We start from the raw sequence: 21,121 nt of genomic DNA, 5'->3' as shown, positions 1-21,121 counted from the left end.
TTTATATAAAACTATCACTATTCGATTCATTCTATAAAATAAACATGAATACTAAATAAGTCATGATCTTTATTATTCATCATTTCTGTAAATGAATAATAATGGATCAGGTACCTAGTCAAATTTGATCTGACTGGAGGCATTTCATATAAATATATCTTTCCTCTCAATGAAGACGGGACAACTCTCCCAGATCAGTTAAAGAACAATAAGATCTATAAAAACAACGAATTAAAAATTTTCATAATCGATTCGGCGATCATTATTCGATCCGACCTGACAGGCACTGGGTTGACCCTCATAACTACTCATTTCCCCGTCAATTGATAGAAGAATATAAATAGTAGACTTTGTAATGTTTTCTTTTTAACAATGAAGATTGTCTTAAATAAAGTTCAGTCTCAAAAAGTATTCTTTTGGTTTATCTTTGTTATTTCTTTTACTTTACCAGAACATAACAAGATATATTTATATGAAATGCCTCCAGTCAGATCAAATTTGACTAGGTACCTGATCCATTATTATTCATTTACAGAAATGATGAATAATAAAGATCATGACTTATTTAGTATTCATGTTTATTTTATAGAATGAATCGAATAGTGATAGTTTTATATAAAAAGAAGAAGAATATATTTTATTTAATAAAGATTTAAATTATTATCTTTTGTGGAATAGGCGTGTTATTTCTCTCGATTAATAAAAGTAATAAAATAAGTCGAATAATCGATGAGTCTCTTGAACCTCTTTATTGAGTAAGGACGAGAGAGAGAGCCCATTCAATACAAACTACGTCTTAGAATATAATAATGTGATTTAGGTGTGTTATCTCGTAAGAATAAAAAAGACTATAAAATTCAACGAGACTGAAAAAAGTTATATCTTTATTTAATATTATAATGTCTGGTATTTATACTATTTTCATGGAGGTTTAATTAAATCCTTTTCAAGATACTTTAATTAATTATAACTGTAGATCTAGTGTCAATAAGTTTAAATGTGAGGATCTGTTCCTGGTTATGCAAGTGGACTGTTTTATAATTATTTCTTAAGTAGATCTGATCTTTCATTTATGTTGCATTGCATCAGGAGTTATATTAAAAGCTTGCATTGAGTTAAAGGAGTGGAATTAGTTATGACCGAATAATAGAGAAAAGTCTGTAATAAATCTTTGTAAAGCATTCATTACTCTGATTTCTTATAAATTGAATATGAATCATGTTTAAAGTATGTTGGGATACGACATTGCCCCCTTCCAGGTCATAACTACTTCTGGATTTAGATTCATGAGTGTTCAATTGTGAAGACGAGTGTAAGTGAAGTTCTCTGTTTTGTAATATTGAGCAAAGCAATATGTTATGGCAATAATGTAATTCGTAAGTGCATGTTATAAGAATGTATAGGTAGCAACATGTGAAAGGTTTTTTATGTTGACGATTCTACTTGTGAATGAACTGTGGATTGAATGTAAATTGACATTGTAGATTGGATTATTGGAAGTTTTTGAATTATTGAAAGGTAGCGTAAGGCGTTGAGATAATACGTAATAAGATGAATTGCAGTCACGGTTAATTTCTTGCTCTTTTACGGCTTGAATTGTCGTGAGTTTTTCTTGGTCTTTTTTCACTTGAATTAGGTTCAACATTATGTTGTCCATTTCGACGATTCCAGTATTTTAGTATCGGTCTGTTGTCGTGAAAGTGTTTTTCAGGTTCCCAAGTATCATCTTTCGCATCATAGCCTTTCCAACGTACCAAGTATAACCAGTTACCAGGAGTGCCTTTGTGGTCAATTACGGCTTCGACATCATATACCTCAGATTGTTCTTCTGATATTACTTTGATATGCGAAGGTGGAATATTTCGAGGTAAAAGTGCGCCAGTACCATCAACTAGGATATAGCTTCCTCCTTGGTTCTTTCTGACAATTGTATAATTTCCAATGTAGAGTGGATCTGTTTTTGCAGTTCGGTTTATATTCTTGATCATGACTTGACTACCAGATGGTATTTCCTTGATAATTCGATGAGATTTGTTAAACTTGTTTTCGGCAGCAGTTTGAGAAGTTTTGATTTTCTCGCGAATAGCTGGTAAAACAGTGTTATTAAATTTCGTAATGTGTCCATTAAACTGTTTTCTTGTTTCATTATAGTTTGTAGGAATTGACACGTCACTATAGTCCTTGAATTGATTTGGACGTCTAGCAAACATCAGTGAAAATGGTCTTGTGTCGTGTAAGGCAGTTGGCGTGTTATTTAGAGCTTCTTGGGTACTGTCAAGGTATAAGTCCCAGTCATCGTTCTTGCCTTGAAGTCTTTTATATATTATATTCTTTGTCTTTCCAACCCAACGTTCTGCAATACCATTGCTTCGAGGGTGATATGCTGTTATAAGACGATGATCGATACCAGAAACTTCAGTGTATTTGCGGATGATATCATTGACATATTCAGTTCCATTGTCGCTTTGGATAATTTTTGGACGACCGAAAAGTGGTAATATGCTTCTTAATGCGAGTGCGATGGTATGTGAAGATTTATCAGGCATTGCTTTGAGTACGCAAAATCTTGTGAATACGTCTACTACAACTAGAATGTAATTGTTTCCTTGAATTGATGTAGTCATAGGTCCGGCAGTATCGATACAGATATGATCCCAGGGTGCATCAGCATAGATTGACGATAATGGATGATATCCATGTTTGGCAACATTAAACTTTTGACAATCAGGGCAGCTGTTGATACAATCTAATGCATCTTGCTTTAAGTTTGTCCAATGAATTCCTTCACTGTGTAGAGTGGTAACCATTGCTTGTGAGCCTCTGTGTCCTTCAAGATGGGTTTTGAGTAATAATTCTTGCCGTTCTTCTGGTGCTGGGGTTACAAGATCATCAGACATCATCATGCGAGTAGTCATATTTGTGTTTTTGGAATTAGCTATGTGAGGTGTGATCCAGGTTTTATGTTGGTTTTTATCCCCTACCAGCGTTCTTTCGGATTCGAAAAGACGCGATAACATATCTGGTAGTACGTTTTGAATGCCAGGTCTGTGTATGATTTTGAAGTCATAATCCAATATTGTGTCTAACCATTGTATCATCATAGAATTGGCGACAGGTTGAGTGTGGATGTAAGTAAGGGCTTTGTGATCCGTGTAAAGAGTGAAAGGATTACCCCATAAAAATGGATGAAACTTCTTGAGAGCAAAAACAATGGCAAGTAGTTCTCGTTTAGTAGTTGAGTAATTTTTTTCAGATGTAGACAAAGCACGAGCCATGAAACCAAGATGACGGATTTGCTTATCAATGATCTGGTAGAGAACAGCACCAATGGAATAATTACTGGCATCTGTTGCAACATAGAATGGCTCATTGAGATCAGGATGATATAAGACTGGAGCAGAAGCAAGTAGCTGTTTAATTTTTGTGAATGCGTCGTCTTGTTCTTGATCCCAAATTTTGCTGGTGAGCTTGCCTTCAAAACGCAATTTATCCAATGGAGCTGTAACTTCGGATAGATTGGGCAAGTATTTCCTAAAGTAGTTTACCAACCCTAAGAAGCGTTGAATGTCTTTCCCTGTGGATGGCTTTTCCCAAGAAAGTGCGTTTGTAACCTTGCGTGGATCGAGTTGAGATCCTTTGGCATCAACACAAAAACCAAGTAGGTAAACAGATGTTTGAGCAAAGTGACATTTGTCAACATTCAGGATTAAGTTAACATTGGTGAGCTTCTTGATGACATTTTGTACATGAGTAATATGTTCTTCATAAGATTTAGAAAAAATGATAATATCATCCACAAATGCAAGAGCATAAGGAACATCAGCTAGGATAGAATTGATAACTCTTTGATAACGTGAAGCAATATGCTTGAGACCAAATGGGCAACCTTTGAACATGTATTGTTGACCTTGAAAGGTGAAGGTTGTTTTGACACGATCAGGTTTGTATATTTGGAAACGATGAAAAGCTTGTCGTAAGTCTAAAGTAGTGAAAATAGTTGAACCTTGAAGTTGATCAAAAATTTCATCAATTTTAGGTATAGGTTGTTTATCATTAGATATCAAAATAGAATTCAGCAGACGAGGATCTAGGCATAGTCTATAACCTGTGAGATTCCCTTGTAAATCCTTTTTGGGTGCCAAAGTGAGAGGAGAATTCCATTCTGAACTTGGTGGAGCATATTCAATTACTTCATCTTTTAACCATGTATCAACACATTCTCGCATTGCTGGCATCAGTTTGAGTGGAATACGGTAAGGTGATCGATAGGCTGTTTTGTTCTTTTCTGTATCAAGATGAATAATCGATTCAGGTACTTTGCAAAAACTATTCTTTGGTATCTGTGCATTTTGATCGAGATCGGATTTAACTGCCGCCATAAAATTTATTTGTTGATCAGTGGTACCATAAGGGGAATTGTTTGGTTCAGGAGTATCATCGATTTCTTCTTTTGCGGCAGGTTTTTTGTTTGGATGTTTTACAGCTAAATTTGTTATCAAAATACTTAATTTAGGCATCAAATCTAAACCAATGACAGCATCTGTATCAAAGGAAAGTGGAAGAACTTCGAAAATATGTGATGTGTGAATGAGAGTATTATCGTTATCACCATAAATTAAGCTTAAAGCTTTAGAAGTTGTACCAAAACGTTTACTCTTATTATCGTTTGTAGCAAAAATAATAGAACCAGAAACGTTATTATTTATATTAATGTTATTTTTATTAGCGAATGCAATATCTATCGAGCTAAAAGAAGCACCAGAGTCCACAAGGGCAAAGGTGTCGATGTTTTCTATAGTGATAGGTACATACAAAGAATGGTTAGTTTTCACTTCATTCTGTTTGCTAGTTTTTTCCTTACAGTCATAGTTTGTAGGCAAGCTACTAAGATCTATGTCCATACTGCCGTGGCTGTGCTCTTGATCATTCAAGTTGACAGCGGCAGGTAAATGTTTACTTCGATTGTGAGAACCAGAGAAACGAGCAGAACGGAAAGCTTTAGTTGGTCCATTGAACCTCTTGACTTTATCTTTGCTGCATGTAGCTGCATGGTCAGGACTCCATGGTACGTTGGCCGAACATTTGTAACAATTTTTCTTTGTATTTGATGCTTGTGGAGTGACGTTGGTGGCAGTAGTGGCAGTAGTGGCGGTATTGGCAGTGGCAATCCTTTTGAGGACTTTACACTGTTCAGTGGTATGATTACCATTACCATGAACAAGACATTTTGATTTGGGCTTGAATTGAGGTTGGCCTTGCTTGCTTGGACCACTAGCATTTTTGGGATTGTGCATCGACTTGTCAGCACCACTCACAAACGAAATTGGGTTCGCAGGCGATTGAGTTGTGATGTTATGTTTTGTAACACCAGCAGCCATGGCTTCATCATTGCAAATATTTGAGGAGATCACAGTACGAGCCTTGGCAGACACCTTACAAACAGAGTCTTGCTGATTCAAAGGTAAGTTTAGCAAGGAGCGGGACACTTCCTTATATAAGGCGAGGGGCAAAGCACGTTTGAACAAGGCAGCAGTTCTAATATCATCTTGCCATTTTGCTGCGCGTCTGATTCTTTGGAATCGGTCAGTAAAAGCCTCGATCGACTCGTTTTGCTGCATTTTGATGGTCAAGAGTTGATCAATACTGTTTAGCGTCTGAGCGACATCTTGGGTGGCGTACGTATTGATGATGATAGACCTAGCCTCATCCCAGTTCAAGCTTCGACCTTTTAGCACCTCATTAAACCAGGATCTTTGGTCTCTATTCATTTTGATTGGAACCAAGCGCATCCAGTGTTGATCGATTGCAAGTCCGTTGGAACTTACAATTAATGCAAATGTGTCCAGGAGATCTTCTACTGAATCATGAACCTCTACGTCCGTTTCTCCACACATTACCAACCCATTGCCATGTAAGGAAGATCATTGTGATGAAATGATCAAAGCGGTTTGACGACTGGTTAAATGGATTGTTGAGTTGTTTCAAATCTTGGGAGGGTCGCAATAGGTTTGAACTTCCAAAAGGTACTTGATACAGTTTGCAATGTGTGATGCTTCATTGCGAAGGCTTTCCAGTTGATCCATAGGTAAATGGTTTGATACGCCTCTAGCAAACCTTTGTGATACTTCTTGAAGTTGCTGGCGAAGTATAGTCAAGGAATCAGTGTTACCAATACCCAGGAGACTATCATCAGCTGTCTCCATCATGTCAGCATCGTTTTGGTAAGGTAAAACCGGTTCAGTTGCTTCTTGACTTGATGAAGAACGGATATCAGCAGGAACCATAGGGCTAACATCTTGAGCGTTGTTGATGGTGTTGATTTCCATAGGTAAGTTATTTTGAGCGGCCATTTTAGAAAATTGATAGAGCAATAAAATTTAGAATTCGTTGAAAAAAATGTGTTATCTCGTAAGAATAAAAAAGACTATAAAATTCAACGAGACTGAAAAAAGTTATATCTTTATTTAATATTATAATGTCTGGTATTTATACTATTTTCATGGAGGTTTAATTAAATCCTTTTCAAGATACTTTAATTAATTATAACTGTAGATCTAGTGTCAATAAGTTTAAATGTGAGGATCTGTTCCTGGTTATGCAAGTGGACTGTTTTATAATTATTTCTTAAGTAGATCTGATCTTTCATTTATGTTGCATTGCATCAGGAGTTATATTAAAAGCTTGCATTGTGTTAAAGGAGTGGTATTAGTTATGACCGAACCATAGAGAAAAGACTGTAATAAATCTTTGTAAAGTATTCATTACTCTGATTTCTTATAAATTGAATATGAATCATGTTTAAAGTATGTTGGGATACGACACAATGCAACATAAATGAAAGATCAGATCTACTTAAGAAATAATTATAAAACAGTCCACTTGCATAACCAGGAACAGATCCTCACATTTAAACTTATTGACACTAGATCTACAGTTATAATTAATTAAAGTATCTTGAAAAGGATTTAATTAAACCTCCATGAAAATAGTATAAATACCAGACATTATAATATTAAATAAAGATATAACTTTTTTCAGTCTCGTTGAATTTTATAGTCTTTTTTATTCTTACGAGATAACACAATAAAGATAGAACTTTTTCAGTCTCGTTGAATTTTATAGTCTTTTTTATTCTTACGAGATAATACTATAATATTTGGTACTTATAATATAAAAACAGTAAGAAGTCAATAGCTAACAACTATTATTTATTAAGTAAGAAAAAGGAGAGGAACTAATAGTTTAGAATGAACCCTGGATTATATCGTCTGACTATTAATTGTATAGTCTGACGTAGGCTGGACTGAGATCAATAATAAAATAATAAATAAATAAAGACATCATTAATGACCAAACACGACAAATACAGTCTTTGAATACTCATAGCTCATCGGGTAGTACAGTGACACCTTCAAAAATACCACCATTGAATGCGGAAACATTATTTGCATTGTTTGAGGTAATGTATGCCTGTGTGCAACAAACAGCGGGCACGCAATCTCACTTTTTTAGTCCGCCAAAGGTAGTTTTTTTCTGTTGTAATGCGATTTACGAGCTGAGTTTAAGAGTGACGGTCATTAGCGCTACATCATTCGATCCAGAAAATTCGGGCGCATCCATTGCTATATTTGGATCTCATGTAGGGCAAATACCCGACCCGGAATCTCCTTGAATAGTATCTTTTCCTTCAGCCCACTCATCGGAACACTCATCGGAACACTCATCGGAACACTCATCGGAACACTCATCGGAACACTCATCGGAACACTCATCGGAACACTCATCGGAACACTCATCAGAACACTCATCGATCAGAACACTCATCGGAACACTCTGTTTAGGATGGGGGTTTTAGGAAAAGGTAGTATAACAACAAAGATAAAGAAATACTGTTAAAACTTGGTATCTCTTTATTAACACTATGGCGCAAAAAATCTCCTCATAACGCTTATTTCATCCATCCATCAGCAAAATAAAAATGCTAAGAATGTTGAAGTGTTTTAAGTATTTAAAATATGAAAAAGAAGAATTAACGAGACCGAACAATAGTTCTAAAGTCGAATACTTTTATTAAAGAAAGATTCCAAGGCTATTTATATTAGTTTGAGCAAGACCTGAGATTAAATGACAAGAGATAGTTACGACCGATATGATTTGACATGTATAAGAAAAATTTTATAAACTGATGTAAATAATCAACTGTTGAGGTGAAAGTGAAACTTGGCTGTTCAGGGCAGTTGGTAATTATCAGGATCTATTCTTATTCAAACTCATTTGTAAAGATTTAGCTTAGAATGATAAGACTGTTATCTTATTGACATGTCAAAACATGACAGCTTGGCACCGATATCTTACCAAAAATGAATATTGGTTTAACAGGTGTGGCGTTCAGACTTAGCAGTGAATGTTGTATAATGGTTTAAATAATAAAGGAAAAGGTAAAAACAAAGATCAAGAAACAGTTTGGGTACTTTTTGAGACTGATCTTTATTTCAGTTTAAGTTAAAGTAAAAATTATTCTAATTGAAGGCAGGTATTTATATCTTATTGAGTGAGTGGCTTGATATCTTCTATTGTTATCGTTCTTCTAATATTCAGGTACTTTAGCAAGTGTTATCTATAATTATGATTATGAAAACTTTTCATTTGTTCTTTTGTATGTCTGTCATAGATTATCTTTTATTCTGGGAATTCCTCACTGAATTGAATAACGTTATTTTACGCGTTATTTCAATTATGTGAAAGATTAGCAATATTCCTGACATTGGATTGGATTTGGTTATTTTAGTTGATACTTCTTCTTATCAAAGAACTCTCATAAATACAATACATATTCTAAAAGAACATGTTTAATTGGAATTGATTGTATGATCTTATTTAAATAAACTTGTATTTTATTTTATTTTAATTATGAACTTGTATTAAGACTTATATTTATTAATGTCAACTACAATCAGTTACTGTTCTACAACAGTGAACATTCACTCTCTGATACAGCTGCTGATGAAGTTCAAATTTTAGAAAATATAAACATTGACCAAATGAATGAATTTGAACCTGATAATTCGCCTGCCGGAACAGCTGAGCAAAGAGCAAATTTCTTTGATACTGTTTAGGATAGGGGGTTTTAGGTAAAAGTAGTATAACAACAAAGATAAAGAAATACTGTTAGAACTTGGTATCTCTTTATTAAGTTAAGATAACTAAGATTGAATATGATTAATTCTACATGTAAAAAGTGAGAGTATTTATAGACATGATACGGATAAAGAATTAGGACAGATTTATGATCAATTTGACAGAATAGATGATTACTATTTCTAATTATTAGTTTAGCCTGTTCCTAGCTTGTATTGTCAATTATGCTATTGGGATGGTTTCAGGTAGCTCTGGGCGTAGGACTATTTAGGAGACGGTACGGATGAATATAAAATCCTCTAGTTCCGTGATTGGATATTACGGCTAATAATAATATCTCAGTTAGGATAAAGGTTTACATGACTTAATGATGATCCGGTAAGTAATTGTCATTCCTTATTCAACATGCTCATATCATCAATAAACTATATTACAACCACGCCATCATTTGACTGTGTGAAGTTAATATGAATAAAGCTTAATATAAAAATCTAATCAAAGTCTTTTATTGATCTGTTCTGGGAATAATGTTATAAATGATTCCAAGTTATGTCAACATACTATTCAGGATCATATCCGATTCCTTTTACTAAAATAAAGTGACTATAATCTTATGTATCCTTAACAGATACGATCAAAGATGTTTTGAAAATGAACCAGAGTATTCCAGTGACATCGTCATGTCCCATGCCTGAGTCAATTATTCATTTACCAACGAAAGAAGGTGCTACGGCTTATAGACGGCAGTATCCAATTCCGCACGCTTTAAGACCTGTTTTAAATAAACAAATTGAAGAATGGTTAAAGACGGGAACTATCATAAAGTCCAAAGTTAACACATCTTTTAATAGTCCACTCCTCTTAGTTCCAAAAAGAAACAAAGCAGGCCAGATAGTAAATCATCGTGTATGTTTGGATGTGAGATTACTTAATAATATATTACCTCCTACTTTCAATTATCCTGTTCCCTTGATCAGAGATATCTTTGATAATTTGAGTGGTAAAAAAGTGTTTTCTACTATTGACTTATCTAATGCCTATCATCGATTTAAAGTTGCACCTGAAGATGTTCATAAATTAACATTCACACATGATAATGCTCAATACTCGTTCATAAAAGGATGCTTTGGAGTAAAGATGTTGACATCACAATTTAAAAAGTGCCTTGCTATTCTCTTTGATGGGATATCTTGTGTTCAGAATTTTGTAGATGATTGCATTGTAGCCAGCAATAGCTTTGAGCAACATGCAGAAGATGTGAAGTTAGTATTAGAGAAATTGACATCTGTGAATTTGATCGTAAATCCAGATAAATGTGTATGGTTTCAACATTCAGTCAGACTCTTGGGTTTTGTAGTAAATACTACTGGCACTAAAGTAGATCGCAATAAGTTGACCAATGTTCAGAACTGGCCAATCCCAAATCAAAGTTATAAGCATGTACAACAGTTTATGGGCTTAATTAATTATTTTAGGGATTATGTTCCAATGATTTCACGAGTTGCTGAGCCAATCACCAGATTGAGTAATGCTGTGAACATTAGAGAACTATGGACTGATGAACAAACGAACAGTTTCAATTCATTGAAAGCCATACTGCAATCAAACCTTGTACTTCATTATCCAGACTTAAGTAAGAAGTTTTTTGTGGCAACTGATGCATCCCTATATGGCGTCGCAGCTGTCCTATATCAAAAGGATGAATTACAGCGTGATAAATATATAAGCTTCGTATCCTCTTCTTTGACATCATCTCAAAGGCGATGGAGTACTACTAAAAGGGAATTATATGCAATTATTTTAGCACACAAAAAATATAGAAAATTCTTATGGGGAAAACACTTTACTATTTATAGTGACCATAAAGCTTTAGTCTACTTGCACACACAGAAAATAGCTAATCCTATGATGATTGGTTGGATGGAAACACTTCTCGATTTTGATTTTGATGTTGTCCATATTCTTGGTGTTTTGAACAAGCTCCCTGATCAATTAAGTCGTTTGTATCCTCCTTTAGAAGATGATAACAAACTGGTGGAGGATAGTGTTTATAAAAAAAAACAAGAATAATCTTAAAATTATAAAAGTTGTTGTAAAAAGAAAGAAGTATTGCAGAGACAAATCAATTAATGTACTCGCTACTCGATTAATAGAAAATAAAAATGAGCTAACTGATTACTTAACTCCTCCTGAAGAAGAGAGAGATGCCATATTAAGAGAAACTCACTCATATGATCATTATGGTTACCAAGCTATCGTACGTGATATTCACAGTAGAGGTATGCATTGGACCAATATATATGATGAAGCAAAAAATATTGTTAGTTCATATAGTGAATGTCAGAAGCACAACATAAATAAGAGAGATTATCATCCATTGACCAATGTTGTAGCTCATAGGCCATTTGATCATATTGCTATAGATCTTGCTGGAACACTTCCTGCTACTGGAGATGATTATATATATCTATTGGTTCTAACTGATATATGTACCAAGTACATTGTGATTAGACCATTAAAGAACAAACAATCCGATACAGTTGCAAAAGAACTTATAAGTATCTTTGGAGACTATGGATTCCCACGTATCATCCAGAGCGATAATGGAACAGAATTTAGAAATTCACTGATGAGTCATATTTCAAAGAACCTTGGTATAGATCGTAGATATTCTACTGCGTATCATCCACAAGGTAATGGTAGTGCTGAAGCTAGTGTTAAAATTGCGATGAACACATTGAGAAAGATAATTCAATCCAATGGCAGAGATTGGAATCATTATCTTCCAATTGTACAGCTTTGTATAAATAGATACATAAAAAATAAAACACTTAGCTCTCCTTTTTCATTAATGTATGCTCGCAGAGTTAATATGCCTGACAACTACGCAAATAAAAAGTATCCAATCCCCAATGATTTGATGACAGTTGAAGAATTAGAAGAACGTATCAAACATATGGAGGAAATCGTATTCCCTGCTATATTAGAAAGAACTCAAAAGATTAATGAGGAATACAGTAAGAGATACAATAATAAAAACATTATGGTTGACATCCCTGTTGGATCGCATGTTATGGTGAGATTAGAAAATAGGACAAGTAAACTTGCTCCATTATATAAAGGTCCCTATACAGTGGTTCGAAAGAATAGAGGAGGTTCATATGAACTGAAAGATGAGCAGAATGAATTATTACATCGCAACTACACGCCATCTGAATTAAAAGTTGTCAACATGGATGAGTCAAATATCGAAAATGAATATTACGAAGTTGAAGACATTCGTGACCATCGCGGACCAATCGGTCATCGAGAGTTTTTAGTTAAATGGGCTGGTTATGGCGAACGTGCTAACACATGGCAAAAAGCTAGTGATTTCACAGACCCAACTATCATACAGAAATATTGGGATAAACAAGACGAACTGAAGAAGTTGGAACATGAGAGAGCTGAACACATTGTGAATAAAGCATCATCCAATTCCAAACATAATGAGTCCAATAGAAATTCCACATCTAAAGTGAGTGATGAGAAAAAAGTGTACTCTGTTGAGACAAAGAAAAGAACTCTTCCTACAAAGCTTAGTAGAGAAGAAAGATTGTTAAAGAGAAGACTTAACAGGGAGAAAAAATAATAATAATAAAAATAACAATAATAATCACGGACAAAGATAGTCACGGTAAATTACCCCACAATTTAGCATGAAAATGATCTACCAAATTGATTAGGCATTTCATACTCATACCAATTCACTCTTATGCCGAATCAACAAGGTGTTGTTGAATCTGGTGGAGGATAATGTTAAGGATACATTAGATTATAGTCACTTTATTTTAGTAAAAGGAATCGGATATGATCCTGAATAATATGCTGACATAACTTGGAATCATTTATAACATTATTGTGTTATCTCGTAAGAATAAAAAAGACTATAAAATTCAACGAGACTGAAAAAAGTTATATCTTTATTTAATATTATAATGTCTGGTATTTATACTATTTTCATGGAGGTTTAATTAAATCCTTTTCAAGATACTTTAATTAATTATAACTGTAGATCTAGTGTCAATAAGTTTTAATGTGAGGATCTGTTCCTGGTTATGCAAGTGGACTGTTTTATAATTATTTCTTAAGTAGATCTGATCTTTCATTTATGTTGCATTGCATCAGGAGTTATATTAAAAGCTTGCATTGAGTTAAAGGAGTGGAATTAGTTATGACCGAATAATAGAGAAAAGACTGTAATAAATCTTTGTAAAGCATTCATTACTCTGATTTCTTATAAATTGAATATGAATCATGTTTAAAGTATGTTGGGATACGACAATTATTCCCAGCACAGATCAATAAAAGACTTTGATTAGATTTTTATATTAGGCTTTATTCATATTAACTTCACACAGTCAAATGTATGGCGTGGTTGTAATATAGTTTATTGATGATATGAGCATGTTGAATAAGGAATGACGATTACTTACCGGATCATCATTAGTCATGTAAACCTTTATCCTAACTGAGATATTATTATTAGCCATAGTATCCAATCACGGAACTAGAGGATTTTATATTCATCCGTACCGTCTCCTTAAATAGTCCTACATCCAGAGTTATCTGAAACCATCCCAATAGCATAATTGACAATACAAGCTAGGAACAGGCTAAACTAATAATTAGAAATAGTAATCATCTATTCTGTCGAGTTGATCATAAATCTGTCCTAATTCTTTATCCGTATCATACTCTCACTTTTTACATGTAGAATTCAATATTCAATATTCAATCTTAGTTATCTTAATTTACACTACGGCGCAGAAGAGCACGAGTTGAAGCACGCGTACGCTTGCTGGAGTGTCTTTTAATGCTACTTCGAGCATATTTTTTGCCACTTTTTTTAAGTTGTTCTCCGCATTTTTTTAAAACGCTTCATTCTTTTTTATTGCTACATTTTTTTTTTGGCATGTAAATACTGAAATAGAGTGGATCTACTTGGCAAAATCACGTTTTAAACTATACACAACCTGAGTTTTGCTATTAAAAGACGAAACGAAGCGATATTACACGGCTTGCATTTTTGTGCATTATGACTGTAATGGTCGTAAAGAGATCCCTATTCATTAGTTTCTTTAAGCAATCACAAACAAAGTAGATTATATGCAACTTTTTATTTTTTTTAAAAAAGACGCTCTGCAAGTTTCTTTTTTGTTTCTTTCTTGAACAATATTTTGCGGCTGTTTTTAGAATAGATAATTTGCAACAACAAAAAGAGACAACATATAACTCAATCACGGCCAAAAATGTAAAAAAAAAGCAAAGCTCACGTTTTTTTATGCTACTGTCAATTGTCGTATCCTAAACCACTTCTACATCTTGTGCTCTAGCTGACATGTTTTTAAAAAAAATTTAAACTGTGAAAAGAAGACATGTAAGCATTATGTCAAATGTTGTATCCACACAACTAATAAAGTGAACATTCATGGATAAACTTGGATACTACAGAATTATAGTCTAACCAGATCTCTATTAATAAACGTGAGAATTCTGCAATAGCCAATCTTGCCCTGTTGTCCTACCAGCGTTCTAAAAGACTATATCGGAACCTGATTACAACAACGGCAGTTCAATCCTATTCTATAATTATCGTTAGATCAATAGTTTAATTACTTCATTGTCCCTTGATTCGTCAAGTAGACAGCGGCTATTGATTATCTACTATCCTTCCTTATATTCCATATCATTCTTTTAACCGATCAATTGAAATAGCGGTAAAGACCCAGACATTCAAAAAGTATAAATACTCTCAATATTTTTTATTAATAAAGTCATATATAATCTTTAGTTTCACAACTATCGTCTTTTTGTAGTTTTTGTCTTCTATTTCATATTTGGCAAAACATCAAAGAATTAATAGTGTGCCTGTACCATTAGTTCTATTTATTTCAGCAAATTTAAACAAGACATGTTTTGATTGCCATAACTTTTCTTTGTATCTAAATGTAGTACTTGATTATTTAGACATGACAATATAACAATAAGACATATGATTGCTTTATCTTCTTTTTATTTAAGGTCAGCGAAAAAAAAATTTTTTTAATAAAATTAGAAATCTTTAAATTATATAAAACTTGATCTTCTTTGAGCTTATAAAGGAAAACTAAGGGGCTACTGGGAGGGCGGGGAATCATATGTCTTATTGTTATATTGTCATGTCTAAATAATCAATTCGAGTGGCGAATATAATTCTTACAGAATTGTGTGAGACACTCCAATATAACAATAAGACATATGATTGCTAATCCAGAGAGATAGTAATACCAGTTAATCGTCAAGTTCGAGATCACCCAAAGAAACCAGAGTATTTGTAAAGTCAAAAGTAGCCAAGTGTTCACGTCTATAATGGCTTTCGAAGGTCTTAGAGGAAGTCCAGTTGCCCATGGTTACCACATCATCGAGAGGGATCCCAGCCTGAAGAGCAAAGGAGGAAGCGATTGAGCGCAAAGTGACTCGAGGTTCGCTTGTGGAAAAACGAAGCAGACGACGTATCTAGCCAGAGATGGTACGAGTTTGCAAAGGGACACTTGAATCAACAGAGTTGAGAAATAGAGCATCTTGCCGCAAGTTCACCGGGCGACGAGCACGCAGAGTAAGAAATACCGCAATAGGACACAGAGAAACTTGTACATGAGCCTTGACAGTGAACGACTTGATAATCAGACGACGGTTTCGTTTTTCTTTGGGTGCATGAACTTCAAAATAGAGGGACGCACTATTAGGGGAGACTTGTATTGAGCGATATGGAATACGTTGCAAGTCAGATGGTCTGAGGAAGCAAGTAACACCTAAAAGAAAAGCCAGTTTTGCTTGAAGTTGCGAAGAGGAGCAAGTAGTGTGTGGAAGTTGTTGGAGATGATGGAAAGTAGGCGACAAATTGATAGTTGGCTTGTGAAGTCTAGTTGGTGGAGCCTGAGACAAGAGAACAGTAACGAACTCGTTGACATTCACATTGGTGCGTAAGCTATTAGGATCTTGGTGAAGATGAGTAACTGTCATGACATTATCGGCCCTTAGGGCACATTCTTTTTAATTATAAACAAAACCCTCAATTTAATAAGAATCATATTCCACATTCCTCATAATAGTATAAATACCCATAATCTTTTATTTAAATAAACATCAGTCAATTATCAAGTATTATTCTCTTTATTAGACTGTCTGTCTATTCCTGTCTTTACTTATCTTTGTCTCGTTCTTACTTATCAACTATCGTAAGTCCTACAGTTGTTGGAATAATTGTTCGAATGTTTTGCAATTTTGTACGTTTTGCTTTGTATCTCTGCAGTCAGATAAGATAAAGCTACGTACAATACCTCATTAGAAATCGACAATTGTCGGATATAACATATAAAAAGCTAGGGTTACGGAATTACTTCCGTATATAGTAAGATCAAATTGCGTCAAGCATATGCATTCGAACAATTTTTCCAATTGAATCATCTTTTATTTAATATCGTGTATAACCGCCTTTAGCTTTAATAACTGCTCTACAACGAGCTGACATACTCTTGATATATGCTTGGCATTGCTCTTTGGTAAAAGAGTTCCATTCTTTCTCGATTCTAGACCAGAGATCATGCACTCCTTTAGCCCTACCTTCATATAAGCTCAGCCTCAACTTTAAATGGTGCCAGAGATGCTCTATAGGATTCAAATCGGGACTTTGAGCAGTCCAATTGAAAGTATGCTCTTCTTTAAACCCATTTTCCTTAAACCAAGCACGAGCAAGCTTTGATGTGTGCTTAGGATCGTTGCCTTGTTGAAAATAAATAGCTTCCTGTTCGTAACCATGGTACTTCAGACTGCCCATCAGTGTAGTTGACAGGATATGAACATAATCTGATGCTTTCATAGTATCGTCCTCAATTGCGCAGGCGTATTCCAGGACCATCTCACGTCATACAACTCCAAAGCATCACACTGCCAGCTCCTCCTTTGACTGTAAGGTCAAGATGATGAGGTTGCAATTTGTCACTAGGTCTTTTCCAAAAGTACTTACAGCCATCTGAACCCCAAACATTAATCTTGGTCTCATCAGAAAGCACCATACGTCTCCAGTCATCTTCTGTCCAGACTTTGTGAGCTTTAGCCCATTTTAGTCTAGCTTCCATGTGTCATTTTTTGAGGAGAGGCTTTTTCTTCTTAATTTGGGCATTGAAACCCATGCTGTGAAGCATTTTTACTGTACCAAACTAATCTATTTTTTGACCAATACTGCTTAAGTATGACCGTACGCTCTTTGCAGTCTTAAGTGAACCATTTATAAGCTCTCTCTTCAGGTAATTCTTTGTTGTTGAGCTTAGAGTAATCTTTCTACCAGCATGACATCGAGCACGTTTAGGTGTATACAAGCCCTTGTACTTGCTCAAAGTGGACCTTGATACTCCTGGAACACATTTCATAATTTCTGAGTATGATAAACCCTTTTTCAACAGTTACCGGATGCTTTCTTGCTTGCTACGAGATAAAGTATATACCATGATATAAAGAAGTATAGGCTGTACAAGATAGATGGGAAACACTGCAAAATCCAGCCTTATTTATATATTTTAAGCTCTGACTAAAAGCAAAAGCGTTGTTTCATTATTACTGTTGTAAACATAGTTATTTTCTATAAGATATCAGTTGTATTAAAATAATAACGATACACAAAGATTAAACTATGATTGAACAATTCCACACTTTTCCAAATTTAGAACAATAAGATCAGTATTTGTCATCCTAGCGAGTCTAATCAATTGTCAACCCCAAAAGTAATTAGATCAAAGTTAATTGACTGGTTATTATTTCTATTGTTCAACTTCAGATGCATATATTAGAACATCGACAAGCTTTAGCTTAATCATTGGTTCTTCAGCACGACATTGTTGCCGAGTCTATATCTTTTATATCTACGCTCACAAAGAATATAAATAGATGCCAACTTTTTATCCATTAAACGGGGCTCTTTTGCAATATAAAGAAATCTGCAATAAAGAAGGATTTTAATTTTATATTGCTGCTATTGTTTTTTTGTTTAATTTTTTTATTTAATCTTACGATTAAAACAATTACATCATTTAGTAATGCTGTATTAGTGATGTCAGAAGCGGTAACGATATCATCATTATAGAATGCATCGAGTTGGAAAAATTGTTCGAATGCATATGCTTGACGCAATTTGATCTTACTATATACGGAAGTAATTCCGTAACCCTAGCTTTTTATATGTTATATCCGACAATTGTCGATTTCTAATGAGGTATTGTACGTAGCTTTATCTTATCTGACTGCAGAGATACAAAGCAAAACGTACAAAATTGCAAAACATTCGAACAATTATTCCAACAACTGTATTTGCAGTTCACACCTTCAAGCCCTTAACGCCACCTTCTCTTGTCCTCTTGTAGTTGTCTATCCAAGCTTCTTAGTTCCTGTCCGGTTCTTTCTCTCTCTCTCTCCTCTCTGGTGTGGAATAGGCGTGTTATTTCTCTCGATTAATAAAAGTAATAAAATAAGTCGAAAAATCGATGAGTCTCTTGAACCTCTTTATTGAGTAAGGACGAGAGAGGGAGCCCATTCAATACAAACTACGTCTTAGAATATAATAATGTGATTTAGGGTCCGAGGTAGTACGGTATAAATTGTGTGGGCTGTTTATCGTATATAGCACTTTGGGCTATATATGATATACAGTCAAATTATTAGTTGAAGAATCTTTTGAGTGATCTCACACGACATTAAGAAAATTATTAAGGTAAATACGACATCTGGCTTGACAAAACAACTTCATTACAGTATAATTGACTCACTGTGTTAACCGCTTGATCATTTTTGTTATTTGATAATTAATTCCATCCCTGTCAAATTTCAATATAGTCCGTGATCTGCACCCTGAAAATTTGTCTGTGTTACGAATTCCAGTGACCCCTCAAATTTCCTTTTTCTTTTAATTTAATCAATACCATACTAATCGTACATGGCTTCTAGTTCCAAAGGAAAAAAGAAATCCGTTGATACTTCAAAAATCGCACAAGTAGAAGATCAAATGGCTAATTTGACTGTCTCTCCTTCTGACTCCATTCGGGCAGCCAATACCAATGATATTCCTTCTGCCTTTCAGTTGCCTCCTCAATATCAACCTAGGGTTATTCGTGTTAATGATCCCCCTATTTATGATGGCGCACCTGGAACACTTGCGAATTTTCTCACACATGTTAAGATGTGTATCAACGTTGATCGTTCCCGTTTTGTGAATGAAATTAGCAAGATCTGTTTTCTATGCTCTTTCATGTCTGGTCATGCTTTCTCTTGGGCACAGCCTTTTTTAGATGCTCTTGATACTGACCAAGCCTTACCTGAATGTATGACCTCTTTCAACACCTTCACTATTGCTCTTCGGGAGGCGTTTGGTGAGGTTAACGCTCAGCTACATGTCGAAACTAGTCTTCTAAATCTGCGTCAAGGTAAAGGATCAACGGCAGAATATGCTGCTACCTTTCGTCGTCTTGCTTCCCAGACGCAGTATAACGAGCCTGCACTACTTGGTATCTTTCGTCACAGCTTATCAGAAGAGGTCAAGGATGCTTTAGCAACTCGTGTGGTACCTAGTGACCTATGGCCTTTTGTTACCTGTTGTGTAGAACTGGACAATCTGATTCGTGATCGTGCAGTTCAACGTAAGGTATCCCACCATTCCGGCCATTCACATTTTTCTGGTACACCCCCTCCCAAACCACGATACATTCCTCCTCCTGTTTTTGGTCGAATGCCGTTACCAGCAAAAAATACTCCAGAACCAATGGATATTGACGCGATAACCACCAAAAAATTTAAGCCATTGTCATCGAAGGAAAAACAACGTCGCCGTGATCTTAATCTTTGCATGTATTGTAGAGATGAAGGACATTCTGCTCCTCATTGTCCGAAGAAACTGGGAAAAGGTCCCACCCAAGCTTCGTAAGAGAGTGTATCTTGGGTTCTTCAATAAAAACATTACAATTCTCTAATGTCAAACCTCTCTGTCCTTCTTCGTTACTTACTCATAAGTCCACTCTTTTCGCTTCCAATGAATCTTCATCGTCATATCAACATTTCACTATTCCAATCAAGTTAACCTATGGCAATAAAAGCATTCTTACAACTGCCATGATCGATTCAGGAGCAATGTCTAACTTCATTGATTCAAATTTTGTTAAACATCACAATATACCTCTCTATCCACGTGAGATTCCCGCTATAGTTCAAAACGTTAATGGTAGCTCAATATCATCTGGTGTTGTCACCCACGAGAGTCGACTAAGTCTTACCACTGGTAATCATTCAGAACATATTGTTCTTGACTCGGTATCCTTGGGACATTATCCTGTCATCTTAGGTATTTCCTGGTTAACAATCCACAATCCAATAATTCATTGGGATACACGCAAAATTGTATTCTCTTCTCAATTCTGTTCTACAAACTGTCTCACCTACTCTCCTATTGTCAACGCCTCATCGGAGAATGTCGATTATAAGTGTATAAAAGCCGACAGTATCAAAGCAACATCTTCTTACGATATCAAAGTTGTCAGTGCTGCATCCTTCAGTAAACTTGTCGCTGATGGAGAAATAGCTTATACGCTCAACAAGTCAACTTCTGATCCCCAGCTTGTCATCAACACATGTGCCGCTACTGACCTTGCTCCATGTTTAACTGTAAACGTTCCTACCAAATACAGTGACTACCTCGACGTCTTTATGATATTTGGTACTTATAATGTAAAAACAGTAAGAAGTCAATAGCTAACAACTACTATTTATTAAGTAAGAAAAAGGAGAGGAACTAATAATTTAGAATGAACCCTGGATTATATCGTCTGACTATTAATTGTATAGTCTGACGTAGGCTGGACTGAGATCAATAATAAAATAATAAATAAAGACATCATTAATGACCAAACACGACATCATCCCC

General features: G+C 35.0%; 7 protein-coding genes across 7 annotated transcripts; 2 read left to right on the top strand and 5 right to left on the bottom strand.

The window, feature by feature from the left end:
* Positions 1-1,568: 1,568 nt before the first annotated feature.
* On the bottom strand, positions 1,569-5,618 carry RO3G_02966 (uncharacterized protein; the record flags this gene model as incomplete). Its single annotated transcript, XM_067657557.1, has 1 exon — positions 1,569-5,618. The coding sequence occupies one exon, from the start codon at positions 5,616-5,618 to the stop codon at positions 1,569-1,571; it is 4,050 nt and encodes a 1,349-aa protein (XP_067513658.1).
* A 363-nt stretch (positions 5,619-5,981) lies between these two features.
* Positions 5,982-6,350, bottom strand: RO3G_02965 (uncharacterized protein; the record flags this gene model as incomplete). The annotated part of the gene is made up of 1 exon (XM_067657556.1): positions 5,982-6,350. The coding sequence occupies one exon, from the start codon at positions 6,348-6,350 to the stop codon at positions 5,982-5,984; it is 369 nt and encodes a 122-aa protein (XP_067513657.1).
* Positions 6,351-7,380: 1,030 nt separating this feature from the next.
* RO3G_02964 (uncharacterized protein) lies at positions 7,381-7,808 on the bottom strand (the record flags this gene model as incomplete). The annotated part of the gene is made up of 2 exons (XM_067657555.1): positions 7,381-7,470; positions 7,653-7,808. 2 exons carry the CDS (start codon positions 7,806-7,808, stop codon positions 7,381-7,383), a joined length of 246 nt encoding a protein of 81 aa, XP_067513656.1.
* A 4,202-nt stretch (positions 7,809-12,010) lies between these two features.
* Positions 12,011-12,934, top strand: RO3G_02963 (uncharacterized protein; the record flags this gene model as incomplete). Its single annotated transcript, XM_067657554.1, has 3 exons — positions 12,011-12,155; positions 12,261-12,719; positions 12,864-12,934. The coding sequence occupies 3 exons, from the start codon at positions 12,011-12,013 to the stop codon at positions 12,932-12,934; spliced, it is 675 nt and encodes a 224-aa protein (XP_067513655.1).
* A 2,516-nt stretch (positions 12,935-15,450) lies between these two features.
* On the bottom strand, positions 15,451-16,182 carry RO3G_02962 (uncharacterized protein; the record flags this gene model as incomplete). Its single annotated transcript, XM_067657553.1, has 2 exons — positions 15,451-15,675; positions 15,814-16,182. 2 exons carry the CDS (start codon positions 16,180-16,182, stop codon positions 15,451-15,453), a joined length of 594 nt encoding a protein of 197 aa, XP_067513654.1.
* Positions 16,183-16,633: 451 nt separating this feature from the next.
* RO3G_02961 (uncharacterized protein) lies at positions 16,634-17,297 on the bottom strand (the record flags this gene model as incomplete). Its single annotated transcript, XM_067657552.1, has 2 exons — positions 16,634-17,031; positions 17,186-17,297. The coding sequence occupies 2 exons, from the start codon at positions 17,295-17,297 to the stop codon at positions 16,634-16,636; spliced, it is 510 nt and encodes a 169-aa protein (XP_067513653.1).
* Positions 17,298-19,144: 1,847 nt separating this feature from the next.
* Positions 19,145-20,949, top strand: RO3G_02960 (uncharacterized protein; the record flags this gene model as incomplete). Its single annotated transcript, XM_067657551.1, has 2 exons — positions 19,145-20,124; positions 20,298-20,949. 2 exons carry the CDS (start codon positions 19,145-19,147, stop codon positions 20,947-20,949), a joined length of 1,632 nt encoding a protein of 543 aa, XP_067513652.1.
* Positions 20,950-21,121: the final 172 nt, after the last annotated feature.

The sequence above is a fragment of the Rhizopus delemar genome, genomic scaffold (genome assembly GCF_000149305.1).
Source record: "Rhizopus delemar RA 99-880 supercont3.2 genomic scaffold, whole genome shotgun sequence".
Taxonomy (NCBI): domain Eukaryota; kingdom Fungi; phylum Mucoromycota; class Mucoromycetes; order Mucorales; family Rhizopodaceae; genus Rhizopus; species Rhizopus delemar.
Note: the sequence above shows the minus strand (reverse complement) of the source record. Positions and strands in the feature narration are given on the sequence as shown.